Raw genomic sequence first — 16401 nt, 5'->3', positions numbered from 1 at the left:
CTCCCAGGAGGATTACCTCCTCCTGCCTCACAATGAAGAGCATCTGTGGGAAGAGATAGCAGGTCTATTTTGGCATATTCCAGCTGGAGGGAGAGCTCCAATCAAGCAATACGGTGAGCGCTTGGTCATGTTAACAGAATGTAGAGTTTTTTCAGGAACCCAAAATGAGATGTGTGTGAAACACAGATGGGTAGTGGCAATTTTGAATGGCTTCCAAATGAGGCAGGTCAGCACTGAAAAGGTCCCACCTACAGTGCATACTTGTGGCATCTGCCAAAGGCTGGAAGGAAACTGGATTTTGGTTGAGTGGTGAAAGATAGCACAGAAACCAAATTTAGCATTTGCTGTTGATGCCATACTTGTAATTCTGTGAGGTTTTTTTCTCCACTCTAAGCAGCCTGCAAAGCCCAAAACTTCAGGCCAGATTTTCTGAGGTATTTCAAAAGTAATCGTTTGGATTTGGAGAGGCTGTGGATTGATGAAAGGTCAGACAAACACCTTGTGAAAGACTGTTTTAATGGAGCTAACAAAGGAGAAGATAGAGGAAAAAGTGCCAGACCTTTGCATGAATTGCTGGCAAATGGCAAAAAACATACGAAAAAGCAAGGGGGGGTATGCAGAGGAAGCACTAGGAAGGGGGACTGAGAGCAGCCTTTTGTATATGAGGCAGTGTGAGTGAAAAGATTGTCATGTTTGCATTTCTTCAAATGCAGTGCTTGGTGGCTTTCCGTGAACAGCAATTTATCTAAACAGCAAGTCTTCCATTAGCAGATCTTGCTTTTTACAAATAAAACTGCAATCATCATCAGGCCCACGCATTATTCATGGTGGTGAGAGGTGTTGTAAGATGTGATGCTGGAAAACTTCCAAATACATCACCCAGATGCCATCACAGCACTGGTTGGGCAGTGTTGCTAAGCATCATGTTAATACCTAGTGTCTTCATTGCTTTCTATTGTTCCTTGTACAACAAAGGGAAGTTAAAATGGAATATAAACTAAGGTCCATGTTTAAAGCGGTCACGATTTTGGGCACCCATGTTGTACACTGCGTTCCTTGCCGTCTCGCCTAGAAGTGGAGCTGGGCTGCTCTGCCGGGCAGGCGACAGAATCTCTAAGCCTCTAGAGAGGCGTCAGCAAGCGAGGGAGTAGGGCAGCCACTGGTGATCGTTGTGCCTTTGGGACCATCGTCGCCTCTCAGATCCCTTGGAGCTGCTGCCTGTACCTTAGTCAAGAACTCACCTCTGTCTTGCCAAGGTGCTCTGTCTCCTTTGACTTTCAGGGTGGGGGTTTTTTTGTAACCCTTGGAGGCATTACAGTTTTGCTTTGCTCAGCAGTTTGTGTGCATGCAGCTTTCTCCCCATCTCCCAGGGCAGAGCAGCTTTGTCGTGAAGGTCTGTCTGGTGGTCTGGGCTCTTCGGGTGGTCACTGGTCTCTATTTTGTGGTTTCTTTCATTTGATTCAAACAGCTCCTTGGGTTCCGCGCTATGGATTTGAGTTCTGCCTGTGTGTCTGGACCGCTCACCTCAGCTGGTAATAGTAAAGTAAAACAGTAGCAGTAAAGCACATGGGGGCATTGTAACGGAAATAAACTTGGGCGCCCTCCTGTCAGGGCCCTGCCGCCTCAGCAGCCCCCAGGAGAGATCGACGGAGGCGGCCCGGGGCAGGGGAAGGGCGGGCGAGGGCGAGGACGTGGCCATGGCGTTCAGCCCCCCCCGTCCCGCAGCAGCCTCCCCACGCAGCGTGGGGGGCGACCCAGGCGGCCGCCTGGGGATGGCGGGGCCTCCCCCGCCCCTCCCTGCCGGGATGCTCCGCGCATGCGCGCCACCCCCAGCCGGACTACATTTCCCAGCGGCCCCCCCGCGGCGAGCTCCGGCGGCGGCGCAGTGCGCGCGGGGCCCGGGCGGGGGCGCTGCGGAGCGCCCCTCGCGCCGCTCCGTACAAAGCGGCGGGGGAGGGGGCGCTTCCTGTTTGTCTCCGTCCGAGCGGAGGAGCGGCCATGGCGGCGGCGGCGGGGGGACCCGGGCCCGGCGGGGGGGGCCGGCGCGGAGCCCGCGCGGCGGCCACCAACATCCTGGCGCAGCTCCGGCACGGGCAGCTCAGCGGCCGCGGCCTGACGCGGGGGGCGCAGGTACGGGATGGGGGGGGGGCTGGGCCGGTGGCGCGGGCCCGGGGGTCGGTGCGGCTGGGGGCTCCCGCGGGGACGGGCGGGGCTCTGGCCTGGGGCTCCGGCGGTGGGCCGGGGCGGGCCGGCGGAGGCTTGCCGCACCTCCTGCCCCGAGCCCCCCCCCCCCCCGCCCGCGGCCGGCCTCGAGCAGGGCCTGCAAATCCGCCTCGGAGCCCGGCCTGCAAGGCCTCGCTCCGTCGAGGGTTGGGAGTGGGTGTTTGACAGCCCCTCGGTGGGGCTGAGCACCAGCGCGGGGCTGTCGGGCCTCTCCTGGAGCCCCGAGGCTGGGAAGAGCCCGGCTGGCCTGGCGGGGCCTGCCGCCAAGTCTGCTCGGAGGCAGCATCTGGCAAAGCGGCCTCTCTCCGCCCGGACCGGAACGCTCGTTGGGGCTCCCCGTCCTCCTCTGCCAGCCCGGGTTTGGTCCTGGTGCTGGAGGGGTGGCCCTGCAGCCTCACGCGGTGGGGAAGAAGGCTGCCTCTGTCTCTTCGAGCTGCTTTTCCCTCCTTCCCACTCTCGGTCTCCCTGTAGAAAGAGTGTGGAGCAGGAGGAGCGTTTGCCCCGCTGCAAAAGAGCCGTCCTCCTCCGTTGCTTTGCTTGGTGATAGAGGTTGTGGTTTTCTCCTGCAAAGAAAGGAAGCTCTGCTTGGAACTATAACAATGCAGCGTCAAAATTTAAGCATGTTTGGTGGACAAAGGCAACCTCGTGATACTAGGGCTCAGGAGACCTTTTAGCTTTGAAATGGGGTAGGCTTTATGCAGGTGGTTTTCCATGAAACTGTTTCAGGTCTGTTTCAAATTTGTCATCTTGCCCAGTTGATGATGCTGGGAAATACCAAGAAATGAAATCAACTTGTTAACCTAGGCTTGTGCCTATCGTGTGCTTATGCTGGCTTTTTTTAAGAAGCTCCTCACGCATAATGGCCTATTCATTTCTTTTCATGAAGAATAATTGGCATTTATTTTACAGATTAAATGCAAAATGGTGCAAAGACTTGGAAGCTGGAGTGTGGGATAAAGTGTTGCATTCACGTGGTGATTTATTGAGCTAAAGTAGAGAGTTACAACGGAATAAAAAGTGGGATTTCTCTAAGTGGTTTTCACTAGTGGAGACAACAGTATTTTCCTTGATTAACAAGGATTCTGAGCAATTACTAGGAGAAGACTTGTTCATCATAAATGTCCATGCCTCATTCTGTAGCTGAGAAGTAAAAGAGCTGGAGATGATTTTTAACAGCTCTTTTGTCCTTATCGTACTGCTTGCTTAGATACTAGTTCGGTTAATACATAAGAAAAAGCAAATAATTTGCATGAATTTAAACCTGATATTGTCTCTTTTGAAGGAAGTTATTTCTGTGGGATTGTTTTAGGAGTGTATTTCATACAGCGTGTAGACAAAGCGGCATGTCGTCTCACTAACTTGCCTGTCCACCTCTATGCTCTTGCTTGCTCGCTCCCCCACAACCATAGCGATTTAAGTCAGATAAACCCGTAACAACATTCTGCACCAATGTAATCTGTTAGGATGGTACCTCCCTCCACTCTGGCCTTCATTTTGCTTGAGAAATGCAGTGGTGCTGTGTTTTAATTTGGGGCTTTTATGAATTGTTGGAAATAACTGCTGAAGCAAATGACCAGGCTTTTACAGTAATCGAGGAAATTCCGCTAGTTATATCCCCTTTCTCACAAAGCCCAAGTTTGAGGTGGTTTTTGCTGTTGTTGCTGGAGGTTTGGTTTATTTTACTTTATAAATTTCAGTGTCACTGTGCTGCTCTGAAAGACTTAAAGCTTGGACCCCTAGGGCTCCCAGTGCTTCATAAATGCTGTAGGAATACATTTTTAAATTACTTAGACTAAGGGGGGGGGGGGGGGAACAAGTCCCTGAATGATTTTGAACTTTGTAAATTGTGTGTCTCTCTACTTTTACCTTGAAGCAGTTTTTTGTTTGCAGACAATCTAAATAATAAAACACTTTGATGTATTAAAGACGTACGAGGCAGTTTGGGGTGGTTTTCTTTTTTGAGTTCTACTTTTTGTCCAAATGTTTGTAGTTTTCCTGCAGTTGGCTTCTCAGTGGCAGTGTGGTAGCCCTTGGTTAAGTTTCTCAACTCATTAGCTCCTGAAAAGCCTAAGTGCAGATCAAGTTTCCAAGCTGCTGTGTGTTGGGGTCTAGAAGAACAAGTCTGGAGAATGTCCTTCGAGGTCTTTCTTCCCTTTCTTTGCAAGGAAGTTTTGGGTCATACGCTACATGGACTGCATCGCTGGTATCCCGTGAGGAAGAGAAACCCTTTTCAAGATCTTAATTCGGAGAGATTGGGAAACACCATTCCTTGCTGTGGTGCCTGCCATCTGAGTAGTGTTCTCCTGCAGTGTTATCACTGTATTTCAGCATCTGATCTCCAGGTTACAATTAGTATCCTTCTGTGGGCAGCAGTGGCATTTATTCTTAAACAAACGTTTGCATGCTATTTTTAGGTGATCCCAAGATCCATTTTTGTATGAGGAAAGCAGGGGCTTATCTTTGGTAAGATATCCTTTGGTAAGGATAATTGTTGACAAGCCTACATCTGAAAGTTCATCAGACTGATCTTATGGGGACATAAAAATATTTTTGATGGCAACGGGTGCCTGAATATCTGGTAGTTTCGAGGCTGCTAAGGCTCTGAAATCTGGATCCTTGTGTGTTCTTGCTGTACTCACCTACCAGGAGCCACAGCTTTCTTGCTGGTTGGTCTTTTTGCTTCATGATTAATAATAAGAAAGTTGATGGATAAAGCAGATTTCAGTAGATATTGTCATTATCTCTTCACATATCTATTTTAGCCATATTGCTAGCATCAGCTGCTGCCTGGATGCAAGCCTCAATCATTGGTATCAGATTGCATAACCTTGTATCAAGGTTTGCCCTAGCACTGAGTACAGTGCAAGTGAAAGGGGCTTTTCAGATATTGGTATACTAGAAGCAGACCAACTTTCCAGAAGTGACACACGTTTTCTAATAAGGAAGAATATTGCTTGTGAACTGACTGGTCTGTAGTCCCTCTCCTGGCACATCTGTGCTGTGTGCACACAGGCGCTGTAAATAAGACCTGACGGGGTTTATGCTGTGGTTCCTTGAAGGCAGAGGAACATTTTGGCTGAGCTGATCAAGCTCAAGTCCCCTTAGCAAGAGGGCACACACTGCATCTGCTGCAAGCCAACTGTGAAAAGCATGTATATAATGTGAAACCGGAAGATGTTTAGGTGCAGCTATGTGAATCCCTGTAGACAGAGCGGTATAATAATGGACTAACCAGTGATTTGCTGGCAAACCAGCGTGCTTCTGGTGCAGTCCCAAGAGCAGATCGTCAGCACTGGTCTCACTCTCACAGGATTGCCAAGGTTTGGCTGAAACAATCAGAATGGAAAAAAGGAGTCCATTTTTCCAGCTGTATTTCATGATCTGCTATCCCTAGGAAGAGATGTTTCCCTTTGCAGGATAGTCCCTATCCACTTTGAAAAAAAATATCTCTGTGGAAGGAAAACATTTTCTGCCTCGGACATCCAGATTTCCAGCTCCTACCATTACAAGTTATCAGTAGTCTGTAGTAGTTTCCTAACTCTGAGAAAATACTTTCTTTTCTAATCAGTTTTATTTCCTCCTCACAACACCACCAACAACAAAACATTCACGTGAATGTAATCCACTTTAGTAGCTCTAATTGTATGGGTCTTAACAGGCTTATACCTCTTCAGCAGAGGACAGCTAGCGAGTATTGGAAAGCCTGGACATGGTTTTTTATGTAATGGGGACCAGAGCTCTGTCATACACTAGAATGCTCAAAAGTGGTAGTGTTGGACTTCAGTAGTCTTATTTTGTGTGACTGAAGATATGTGGGAAGAAAACTGTTGTAGATGTGATATTCCTTGCCCCTCTGCTTTTTCCTAGATATCCCTACAGATTTTGCTTTCTTTCAAAATGAATTAAAGAAGAAACTTAGGCAGTTCCAAGGAAAAAGTAATCACTGAGAAGTTAATATAATTTTACATATTAGTTGGTTTATTTTTCTCTGAGAGTAAGATCATCAAAACAAACATTAGTAGCTGTTATTACTATCTGGTAGATTCTGTAGTGGTTTTGAAGAGCTGCTGGTGTTAAAGATCTGTGTTGGAGTTGTTCTGCTCTTGGAAACGCTGTGGGGTTTTGAGATTGGCAAGACCTGTTCTTTTTCTTGGTAGACTAGCTCTCCTTCCAGTGACGGTGAGTAGAGCAGTAGTTTGGGAGTCATGGGGATGGTGAGACCTGGCTAGAAGCTACGACAGCTTTTATCCTAGGATACCATGTCCCTGGGTTCATGCCTGGCTTTTGGGTTGGCAGAAGAAAGGATGGCAAGCTCCATCCAGGGTTGTGGAGGATGGAGAAACAGTAGTTATGGGAAACTTCATACGCACTTCGAAGAATCTAGGAGGTGGAGAGAGGCTGGAAAGAAGTGCTGTTACGTGGATTTCTCCCAGCTTAATATCACCAGTGGAGTTTCTTTTTATGAATAAAATTTTGGGGGCTCTGACATGTTCTTGATCAGAGCTATGTGCAAAAGACCAGCTGGTGACTGGCTGCATTGTTTACTGCCTCGCAGCTGCAGGGTAGCAGTTCACAGCTTCACCCTTGGAACACTTTCCAGAATCACTGTATAGGCCAGAAGTTGTGTTTCTGTAGTATGCTGTTGTGTTAAAATGAACACCTGTGGGGGGCTGTCATTTACCTTGGTTGTAGGCTTTTTTTTTTGTGAAAAGTTGTGTGAGGAAAGAGAGAGCTTAGCCAGACTGATGCATGTTTGTTAGCAACTGAAAAGGAAAATATAATAAAGAGCTGGGATGACAGGGCACTCCCCAAAATACTGAATAATCCTTCTCCTGGCAGTCTGTCAGAGGTGACTTCCTAAGTTATTACTGTTCAGAGGAAAATTAAATATTTAATTGCACAAATATTAGTTTTGTGGTTTTTAAAGGTACGGCCTAAAATGTTTGAAGGAAAGGATACGGAAAGGCTTCAATTTTATTAAAAATATGTAGAGACCATGTGCTTGCATCTGTTTCTTGAGATCCATAATCTTGTGCCTCTTTTCCCTTTTAAACTTCCAGAACATTTGAATATATACTTCAGAAATGGTCATGGAAAATACTGAGAACGGAAATTCTGGGTTTTTTTAAAGCATTTCCAATCTTACCTTAATGCATGATTACAACAAAAAATTGAATTAAGAAAACTCACAACTGATGCGTCATAGCTGTAAAGTCTTATCACAGCATGAATCCTTTAATGCTTGGACATGCGAGTCATTATTTTTCACTTTTTGAAAGATCACAGAAAACACCCTCCTGTAGTGAGTGTTCAGCAAGACAGTGAAATGTTTGGAGGGTAAAATGTGAAATAGAGACACAGTTTTATTAGAAAACTGCTACCCCTACTCTGGAGAGCAAAGGGGAGGATTAGCTCATGGTATTTCTGCTACTGTCATGTGCTCATGGGCCTTTAGTTCATCAGCAACTATGGGAAGACGTGGAGTTGTGTCACTGCCCACAGCTTAGAAAAGTGGTGGAGATCAGGTTAGGAAAATAAGAGGTTTACTTTGTAGGGCAATGAAAATTGTCACAACGCAGGAACACAAATGGAAATGAAAATCCTCACTGGAAGGGGAAAGGATTTTGAAGCAGTCATGACTACAAGAAATCTCAGGCCAGTAACAAACGTTTTGGCAATGCTAGTAATGCAGTTCTGACCACGTGCAGGGGCACAGGCACAAAGCAGCCAGGGACGATAAGCTGCTTCTGTTGGAGAGGCTGTGCCTGGAGGATAGCAGTCACGGGTAGGAACATCGATAGCAAATACTATAGCAAAGTGGAGGGGGAGAAAGGAAAGGGAAACTAAACTGATCAAGGGATGGATTTAGATGATTATTGACATATAACTTAATATAACTTGATGAAGATTTAGGTATTATTCATAATTATTTATTGACCATTATGCTAATGGATGGTGGGGCATTTTAAAAGGATTTATAACACAGGAGGATTAGAAAGAAATTTAAAAGAAAGATTTAGATTTGTGTGTAGTGTCTTTGTTCAGCCCTTCATATACTTTCAAGAAAAAATATGCACAAAAGTTACTCAACCTCTGTAGTAGGGAAGTATTCCTACGGTAGTTATCAGTCTTTGGAGTAATCTCCTGGGAAATCCTGGGCTCCAGTCTTTTGGGAGACTTTAAAGAGAAAACCACTCAGTGTACTCTACCTTGCAGTCATGGTTGTGCTTGATGAGACATTTTTAACTGTACTTAAATCTTCTCCAAAGTCTTTGATTGCCCTTCCAACAAAACCACTGCCATGGCTTCAACAACACAGCTGGAGCAGGGAGACATGGCTGGTACTGGTTAGGTATCTGATCACCTGGCTGGTGAACTGCATTTAGTAAACTGCCAGTGTAAAACTGGCATTGTACAGACTGCTTTGGACTGTGACAGAGTTTGGGAGCTCTGTGTTTGGGCTTGAGCTAGCGCATGCCGCCTTGTTTCAGAGGCCTGCCTGGAATATAACTGCTTCTGGAGAGCCATAGTGTGCCATCCCCCAGGTTTCTCAGTTTGCGATACAAAACTTGGATGTGTTACAGCAGACTTCTGAGAAGTGACTGTGTGGAGTCCTGGTGTTTGTACCAGTTTCGTTTGCTGTACCTGGGTGGTAGGGAGGTTTTGACGCTGGTTCTTTTGTTTCCCCCAGTAATTTGTACTTACTCTGTCATCTTCTAATGCCAGTAAGGCATGATGGTTCATAACCCCAGCAGCCGTCAGTTAGGTGTAGGCCCTTTCTTTTAATTGATGCCATTTCCAGCTGGGCTTCTGCAACCTCCCCTTCTTGCTAGATAGTATCTAACTTCTGAAGCTTTGTATGCAAGATTTCAGATATTTTATCCAGAGCTATTCAGTGAATGAAGAAAATTTCTGAGAAATAGTGTTGGATTGCACTTATCCTGCTTGGATGAGACCAAAAAATTCTAGAGAGGGAAAGGGGCCCCGAAAGAACCAGTGCTAATTTTGATGACTATTCAATAATGTTTGCCCAAAAAGAACAAGAAGGAAACCAACTTCACTTATAAATGAAAACTGTTGACTAGCTGCTATTACAGAAATCATGAGATGCAGTTTTTAACCAAAATGGTTGTAAAGAAAGACAGCTCCATACAATCTAATTGAATTTTAATCCCTCCATAGAATCCAAAATCTTTGCGTTGGCAAATACCGCCCCGCCACAATGGAAATATTCAGAGCCAGGGTAGCCTCATAAATACAGAATAGGGACCACAAGCTAGAGCTTGCAATGAAACCAGAGACGTATTAAATCAAGAGAAAGAAAAACTTTACTACTTTTTTTTTTTTTTTGAAAGCAGTTAAAAGAAGATGAGAGCAAGGAAACATTTGCTTCATTCTTTCAGAATTTCACTTCTGAAAGTTTTCTGCAGTTCAGTACAAGTGACTGCCTCTCAGAGTCCGGGACAGGGAGAGGAAGACCTACTAGTATAGAAATGAGAATGGAGATGGATCCTGCCCCAAACCAGGAAGCATATGTGTGATTAACAAATGTGGTATTAAGCCCAGGACAAGTTTTTAACATCAATTAAGGGCTTTGGCCTTTTCTTAGAGCACTTGGATGCTGAATTCTGCGCTGTGCTACTGGAACCTGAGATTGCAGACCATGCACGTCGTCTTGGCCTGTGGTATCTTCCACATCAGCTGGAGCCGGAGAGTTGGATTCTTTCCCTGGCATTTTGCTGCACGTTCTTTGCACTTTACCCAGCAATTAATCTGGTTCCTCCTGCCACTTGTGGAGTTGTATACTCCTCCCACACCTGAGAGGGGGTAGTGGTAGAATCCTTGCTGTCTCTGTGCTGGTATTACAAGGAGAAATGGAAATTTGTGACTTCAAAGGAACTGTCCCATTACTCACAGTGCAAATGATGAGAAGCCATTTTGACTTTCTGGTTTTGTCCTGCCATTTCTCATGTGAATGGCCTCCTCAGAAGGAACTCTGTGTCACTCTGCAGCAGTGCTGGTTGATTAGTCTTATTCAGAAGTCAGAAAGCAGGGAAAAGTTAAAAACTGGAGGGAGTTTTATGTCCCAGGTTTGCTCATGCTGCTTCAATCACCCCTTGTAGCAAGAAAACCTGGTACTTCAAGAGCCTTGAAGTTCTTAGTTATGTACAAATTTGAGTATTTCATCAGGAAAAGAACGCTAAGTATCTGGGAAGCTTAGAAGAAGGGTGAGGACCCATAGCAGCTAGCACTGCCAGTCTGAGTTTTCATGTGCTTGCATCAGTTCTCTGGTATTCCTGTATGCTGCCTAACAAGCAGAGAAGAGTTAAATTCTCAATCAGAAATTGGAGTATATTTGCATATAATTGTCTAATCAGGAATTGAATGGTCCTTTGGAATTGGACACTGAGGTATATCTGAGAAGGATGTCTTGGCTGAAACAATAAGAAGCAAGATTTCCTGGCTGTTAACTATTAACTGAACATTTAAGCAGGCTGGAGGGAAACAATGCAAGTTAACCACAGAAAGGTTCGGGGAGTGACTTATGCAGAATGAGAGCAGCTTAGAGGTTTAGGCCTAGGAATAAGAGAAAATCCACACATGTTGCATGGAGATGCAGTCTTGTTGACCTGGGGATTGGGGTTTTCTTTATTTTTTTTTTTTTTATTATTTGGAGGGCATATAAAAATTTTGTAAAACCAGCCAGAAATCTTGCTGGCTGTAATTGTCATTGCCAGCCTTACCTTTCTGTACAAGGATAATTCCCTATTTTGGGGTTGATCTAGGTACCTCTGAAGTATTGTTAAGGAAGGGAGTTAAATTTTGGTCAGCATTGACTGGATGGTGAACTTTAATGAAGAGCTCCTCCTTTACAGCACCTGCTGGCAGTAACCTGGAAGTGTTCAGGCTCTAAAACCTCTTTTGTCGATTCTAAGCAGAATATTTATTAGTCTTGTGCTGCTGCTTCAGTTTTTTTCAGGTGTAAAATATAGTGGTGAATATTGAGAATTTTTTTTTTATTTTGGGGAGAAGGAGGAAAGTCGGAGAAGGTTTGCACAAATGTAGTAGCAAATGCTAAGGTGTTCTTTTTTGTGGTTGCAGCCTGCTTCCCAGAGGATAATGACAGTGGTGGTGTTCTACTGATTTAGTTGTTGGTCTCCATTTATAACCAGCCCAAGACTACAGAGGAAATTTTCACTGTATCTTTGATACATTCTTCTGGAGCCTGCTTGTAAGTCTTAGTGGTTTGGGTCATTGCTATGACCAATAGTGGCTTCAGGGACTTGGCTGGGGAAATACTCATTACTAGCCGAATGTAACAGGTAATGAAGCCTTTCCATCTTCAGGGTTCCGTCTGCCTTAGACTAGTGTAATTTTTGATAGTGTCAAGGGCACCCGTTTCCTCATTCAGTGACCTGTCAGTTGGAGTTCTACTAATGGAATTATTTAGAGAGTAATGTGTTCCCATTTTAAAATATATGATCAATATAAAAATATGGAATGAGATTAAGTACTCTAAATTATAACACCTGCTTTAAGGCCTGTCCTGCTTAAGATACTTTGACCATCTGTAAAATTCTGCAGCTACCAGTCCTGGATAAATTGCTGCATGGAAAGAGGTATTGGATTTCATAATGGTATTTTTTGTATTGGTACTCTCTACAATAAACTGTTTTTCTGTGATACTCTGATATTGATATTTTGGGGAGGTGATAAGGTTGTTTTCCTGGTTATGAAGCATTGGACACATGGGAATTAAATTCTTCCTTTGTTGCAGATCACAGAGGCCTTGTTAAAGGAAAGAGATAAACAAGCAAAATGGAATGGGATTCCCTTACTGTTGCAAAAGCTGTATGAACATAGCCACCCAAACAGCGATTTCTCCCAGTGCCAAAGCATCTTAAAGGTACTGTCTGCACTGTTCTTCCTGAAAGCTAGGGGTTATTTTGTTGTTGCTTTCTTTAAAGTCTACTGTGATCATATTCTAACTAATTTTTGAAACTGTTTGCGTGATAGTATCTGTGAATTGGCTGGTAGATAAGAGCTGGGAATGCGTGTAATTGATTAGTCAGTAGATCACACAGATAGTTGGAGACAATTGTGTTTATACTGATAAACAGTTTTCTTTTTGAACTGTCTTTTTTTTTTTTTTTAACTGCACGCAGGAAATTTCTCCACTTCTTTCAATGGAAGCCATGGCATTTGTTACAGAAGATAGAAAAGCTGCTCAAGAGTCCACTTTCCCAAATACATACACATTTGACTTATTTGGAGGAGTTGATGTAAGTGTGTTTTTTCAATGATATCAAAAGATTTCTTCATGATAGTCATACCACTGAGAAATCTGTAAGTGAGGTCCTTGAGACCTTTGAAGCATCTGAATGCAAGCTACAGAATGACTTCGCCAATTTGATGTTAAGTATTAGAATTGTGCCTATTTCTGTTAATCAAAATGTGAAAAGGGTGTATTTTCCGAGGTATTGTATCATCAAAAGTGAGGTGCTTTTTCTTGTATGATATAGAAGGTCTGACTGTTTCTTTGGGCAGTCAGTTTTTAACTGGTGAGACCTCTAGGTTCTCAATGAAAACAGTTTCAAATGATTTGTAGTTGTGAGATACAGTTGGTACTAGAGCACTGAGAATTTCACTTGCCACTGAAGGGTATGTGGCGGGTTTTTAAGCACACTAGGGCGCTCTCTTAGCCTGGTTGTCTATGTTTATTGCTGGCATGCAATGCAGACTACTTCATCTGCGGAAACGTTTTTAAACAGAACTGCAAGGTTTCTGTAGACACTCTGGGAATTTATCTTTTTGGTTGTTTGGTTTTTTTTTTTTTAATTCTACATTACACAAATACCCACGTTTGCTTGATTTTATGGTGACAGACTCTGGAATCTTAGCTTTCATTAGTTATGTATGATTTGTATTTTCCAGTGAACTAATTGACACTTTCTTCCTTTTTTTTTTTTTTTTTTGTGGTCTAACTAAACAGTGTCTTTGCTACTTCTCTCTTGTTACACTTAGCATGCCTTTACTTAAGTAAAACTTGTATTTAGATTATGTTGTTTTGAAATTAACACTGGTTTGGTTGCTGGTATCCTGTCAACTGAGGACAAAAGTCTTCAGCTACCCAAACAATGTAGAAAGTTGTATGAAAATGTTCTAAATTTCCCTTGTTTTTAAAGGGAAATAGTGATACTTCCTGTAGAAGTGCTTTTAACATAAGAATGCACAGAATAAGTGGGGGGAGGAGGGGATATTTGGTTGGGTTTTGTTGGTTGGGGTTGTTTGTTTATTGTTGTTTTTTCTTGGGCTGGAGATGGTAAATATCAAATACACTGTAATTATCTGGTACTATGGCCAGAGATTTGGCTGATACAAGTGAGTTTAATGCAGTGGTAGAAGCCAGCGCTATGTGTTTTTGAAAATCCTACTCCAGGGCTTGAAAGGGAAGTAGTCTAATCTGCTGGTTCTGTGTATGCCATGTGCTGATTCTATGTTGCAGTATTTTGAACTGTGAAGCATGAGTAGCTTTGAAGGACACTAAATTTGCAGTATACTCTGTATATGCTATAATGTGTGATAGTATATTCCTTAAAATATTTTTGGATTCTGACAGCCTTTACATCAAGGAAGAACAAATGCACATTTGTGTCTCCTCCCTTTATATGAATACATGTAAAATATTACCCGAGAGTACAAACACATGAACTGATACACAAGCCTCGTGGACTTTGGATCTGAATGCAACCCCAGTCCAAGAAATAAGATCTCATAACTCCCTTTCTGCTCCTTCTGCCTCTGGTGAGGCACCCTGTTACCTATTCTCTTTCTGCCATTGGACTCTTGCGCTTCTTGCTGCATACTGTTGCAGTTTCAGTAGGATGGCTGAAGAAAGCCCTCTCCAAGGAGTGTCTCACACCACTGCAGTCCAGTCCCTGGAGTGTATGTGAGGAGCATACCAGTCCTGCAAGAATAAGGTGATAAATACATGGTGGGTTATAGTATTGACCAGGAAAAATAAATACTAGCTGAAAAGATCCACTCTGTGGCAAGGCAGGAGTGATCATGACTGTGGCCACCCCTAAAAGATAGACTTGTTTCAGTAGGTGTTCTTTCCCAGGAGAAGAGCAGGTGGCCTGCATCCCAAGTGCATAGGGATATCTTTGGATGCTTATCTCGGGTACCAAGCCTTGAGTTGTGCATTCTCCTCCTAAAACGTAAGCCATTAATATGAGCACTACATTACTCCTGCAGTCATTTTTCTCTACCCTATTGATGCTACAGCTACTATTACATATATTGCTGGAAAATGTATATTCCTCTTTAAAGTTGCCTTTTTATTTATTTGTCAGTGCTTAAAATGTGGGCAGTGCCTCCAGTGCTGTCAGATGTTTTCCTCTGTGTCTGGGTAGGCAGTTCATTAAAAGAAGGGTAAAGTTAAGCTGGAGCAAATAGGGCAAGTATATTATTGGTTGGGATGACTTCATTGGGTGATGCCTACATTGCTCTTAACAATTTTAAACTGAATTTTAAAAGTAGGGGCTTTTTGCAATGCTTCTTGCAGAATTCATCAGTTCCTTTTAGTGGCTAACTCATTTTTAAATAAACTGCTATTTTTTAAAATGTTTTAAAATAAACCAGTGGTATAGGCTAGAACTACTAAACATCAGTTCTACATCTATCAGAACCATAGTCCTAGTCTTGGAAAGCTGACTGTTACATTCCTTAAATAGAAATGAGACAACACTTCACATATCTGTGAATCTATATGTAAGTATATATACAAGGTGCATGTACACAAGCAGTGGCTTGCTCTTTGTTACTGAGATTAAAATCTGGAGCAACTAAGTTCTGTTATGTCGGGACCCAAAATGTATTTTGAAGCCCAGCAAGATTTAGTGAGAGCCTTTGCAAAATTTGCATCTCTTTGCAGATTATTGCTAAAGATTCATTATTTTGAGAGATGTGTGATAGCCATCCTTGATGTTAGCTGGATGCATGTGAAATTAACATTCTTTGCAGACTCAAATTCTTTAAAACTTGCCGGTGGCAGATTGTTTTATGTAACTGTTATTATTTCTTCAGGGTAAATACAACTAATTTTTTGTCAATGTAATTTTGACACCAGTGGGGTTTTGATTGTAGAGCTTCCATTATTCACCTCTGTGACTTCAGCAGAGACAGGACTAAGTTTGGATTTGTCACTGACAAATTAATTGGCTATTTGTATCTCAATGACTATTCCCTTAATTCTTTATCTTGTTATTACAGCTTTTAGTAGAAATTCTTATGAGACCTACTCTTATTACACAGAAAAAGAAACAGAAAAGTAAGTAAATCGGTATTTTATCTTGTTTTCCATTTTTGCCTTGTGTCCTTACTCAGACAGAAATTATTCTATTTTTCTGTTATTCTCTTTCCATACCAGCAATTTCCTGTTCCTGAATGAATCATTGGTTTCTTTGTTCTCTGTAGTACTTATTCGTGATGGGGTTTAGGATAGTCACCTGTTGAAAAGCACAGCTCGGGAGTATTCATGCACTCAGCAACACATACTTCTCTCCATGCAGTAAATCTACAATCATGGGAAACTTTTATTGTTACAGTGGCTATAGCTACATTTAACAATTATTAATAATAAGCCACAAAACATTGTTTATGTAATAGGAGTTACAGAGATTGTGAGATAATGAAAAGTATGCTGTTTTCTTGACCTAGTCATAGTGACTACTAATTTCCTAATTGGTGTAAGGAGAACTTGTCAGTGGGGTGCAGTAGCTTCAGCACAACTTTCCTGCTGGAGCAGCTTTGGTTTAGTGTTTTCATTTCTCCTGTCTGTGATTCTGCTGGTTCCCTGAACCAGCAGAAGGAAATGTCGTGGTACACTCCATGCACGTCAGCCAGGGAACTTCAAAGGTGAAGTAACTTGAACTTGAGCTAGAGGCAGCTGTTGTATGTCTATACAGAAAACATACTTTAAATATTAAAATGCTGGAGTAAATCAGATTGAAAGCTTTTCTATGAATTCCTGATGCTGCGTGGAGAAAACTGCATGAACTGTCCTTTTTTTTCCCTGTGGAACTAATAACGTGTCTCGGCAGTTTCTCATATTGACAAATTTTGAGTTGAGCTGTGATATTTTTCCTAAAATGCTGTTTACAACTCTATAGTTTT

At 43.1% G+C, this 16401-nt stretch overlaps 1 protein-coding gene across 4 annotated transcripts in view; it reads left to right on the top strand.

Annotated features, from left to right (window-relative positions):
* The first annotated feature begins 1984 nt into the window (after positions 1–1984).
* TRPC4AP (transient receptor potential cation channel subfamily C member 4 associated protein) overlaps positions 1985–16401 on the top strand; it is a 37655-nt gene continuing 23238 nt past the window's right edge. Inside the window, exons 1-4 of one of the 4 annotated variants that reach the window (XM_052789936.1) lie at positions 1985–2130; positions 12002–12130; positions 12390–12506; positions 15499–15556. In XM_052789936.1, coding sequence (XP_052645896.1) covers positions 1999–2130; positions 12002–12130; positions 12390–12506; positions 15499–15556 — 436 coding nt within the window. In that variant the 5' untranslated portion in view covers positions 1985–1998. Of the gene's footprint in view, positions 2131–12001; positions 12131–12389; positions 12507–13216; positions 14219–15498; positions 15557–16401 lie in introns of those variants that run through there. The other 3 variants (XM_052789955.1, XM_052789964.1, XM_052789944.1) reach the window with 3 other exon arrangements.

This window comes from Harpia harpyja, chromosome 1, assembly GCF_026419915.1.
Source record: "Harpia harpyja isolate bHarHar1 chromosome 1, bHarHar1 primary haplotype, whole genome shotgun sequence".
Classification (NCBI taxonomy): Eukaryota; Metazoa; Chordata; class Aves; order Accipitriformes; family Accipitridae; genus Harpia; species Harpia harpyja.
Note: the sequence above shows the minus strand (reverse complement) of the source record. Positions and strands in the feature narration are given on the sequence as shown.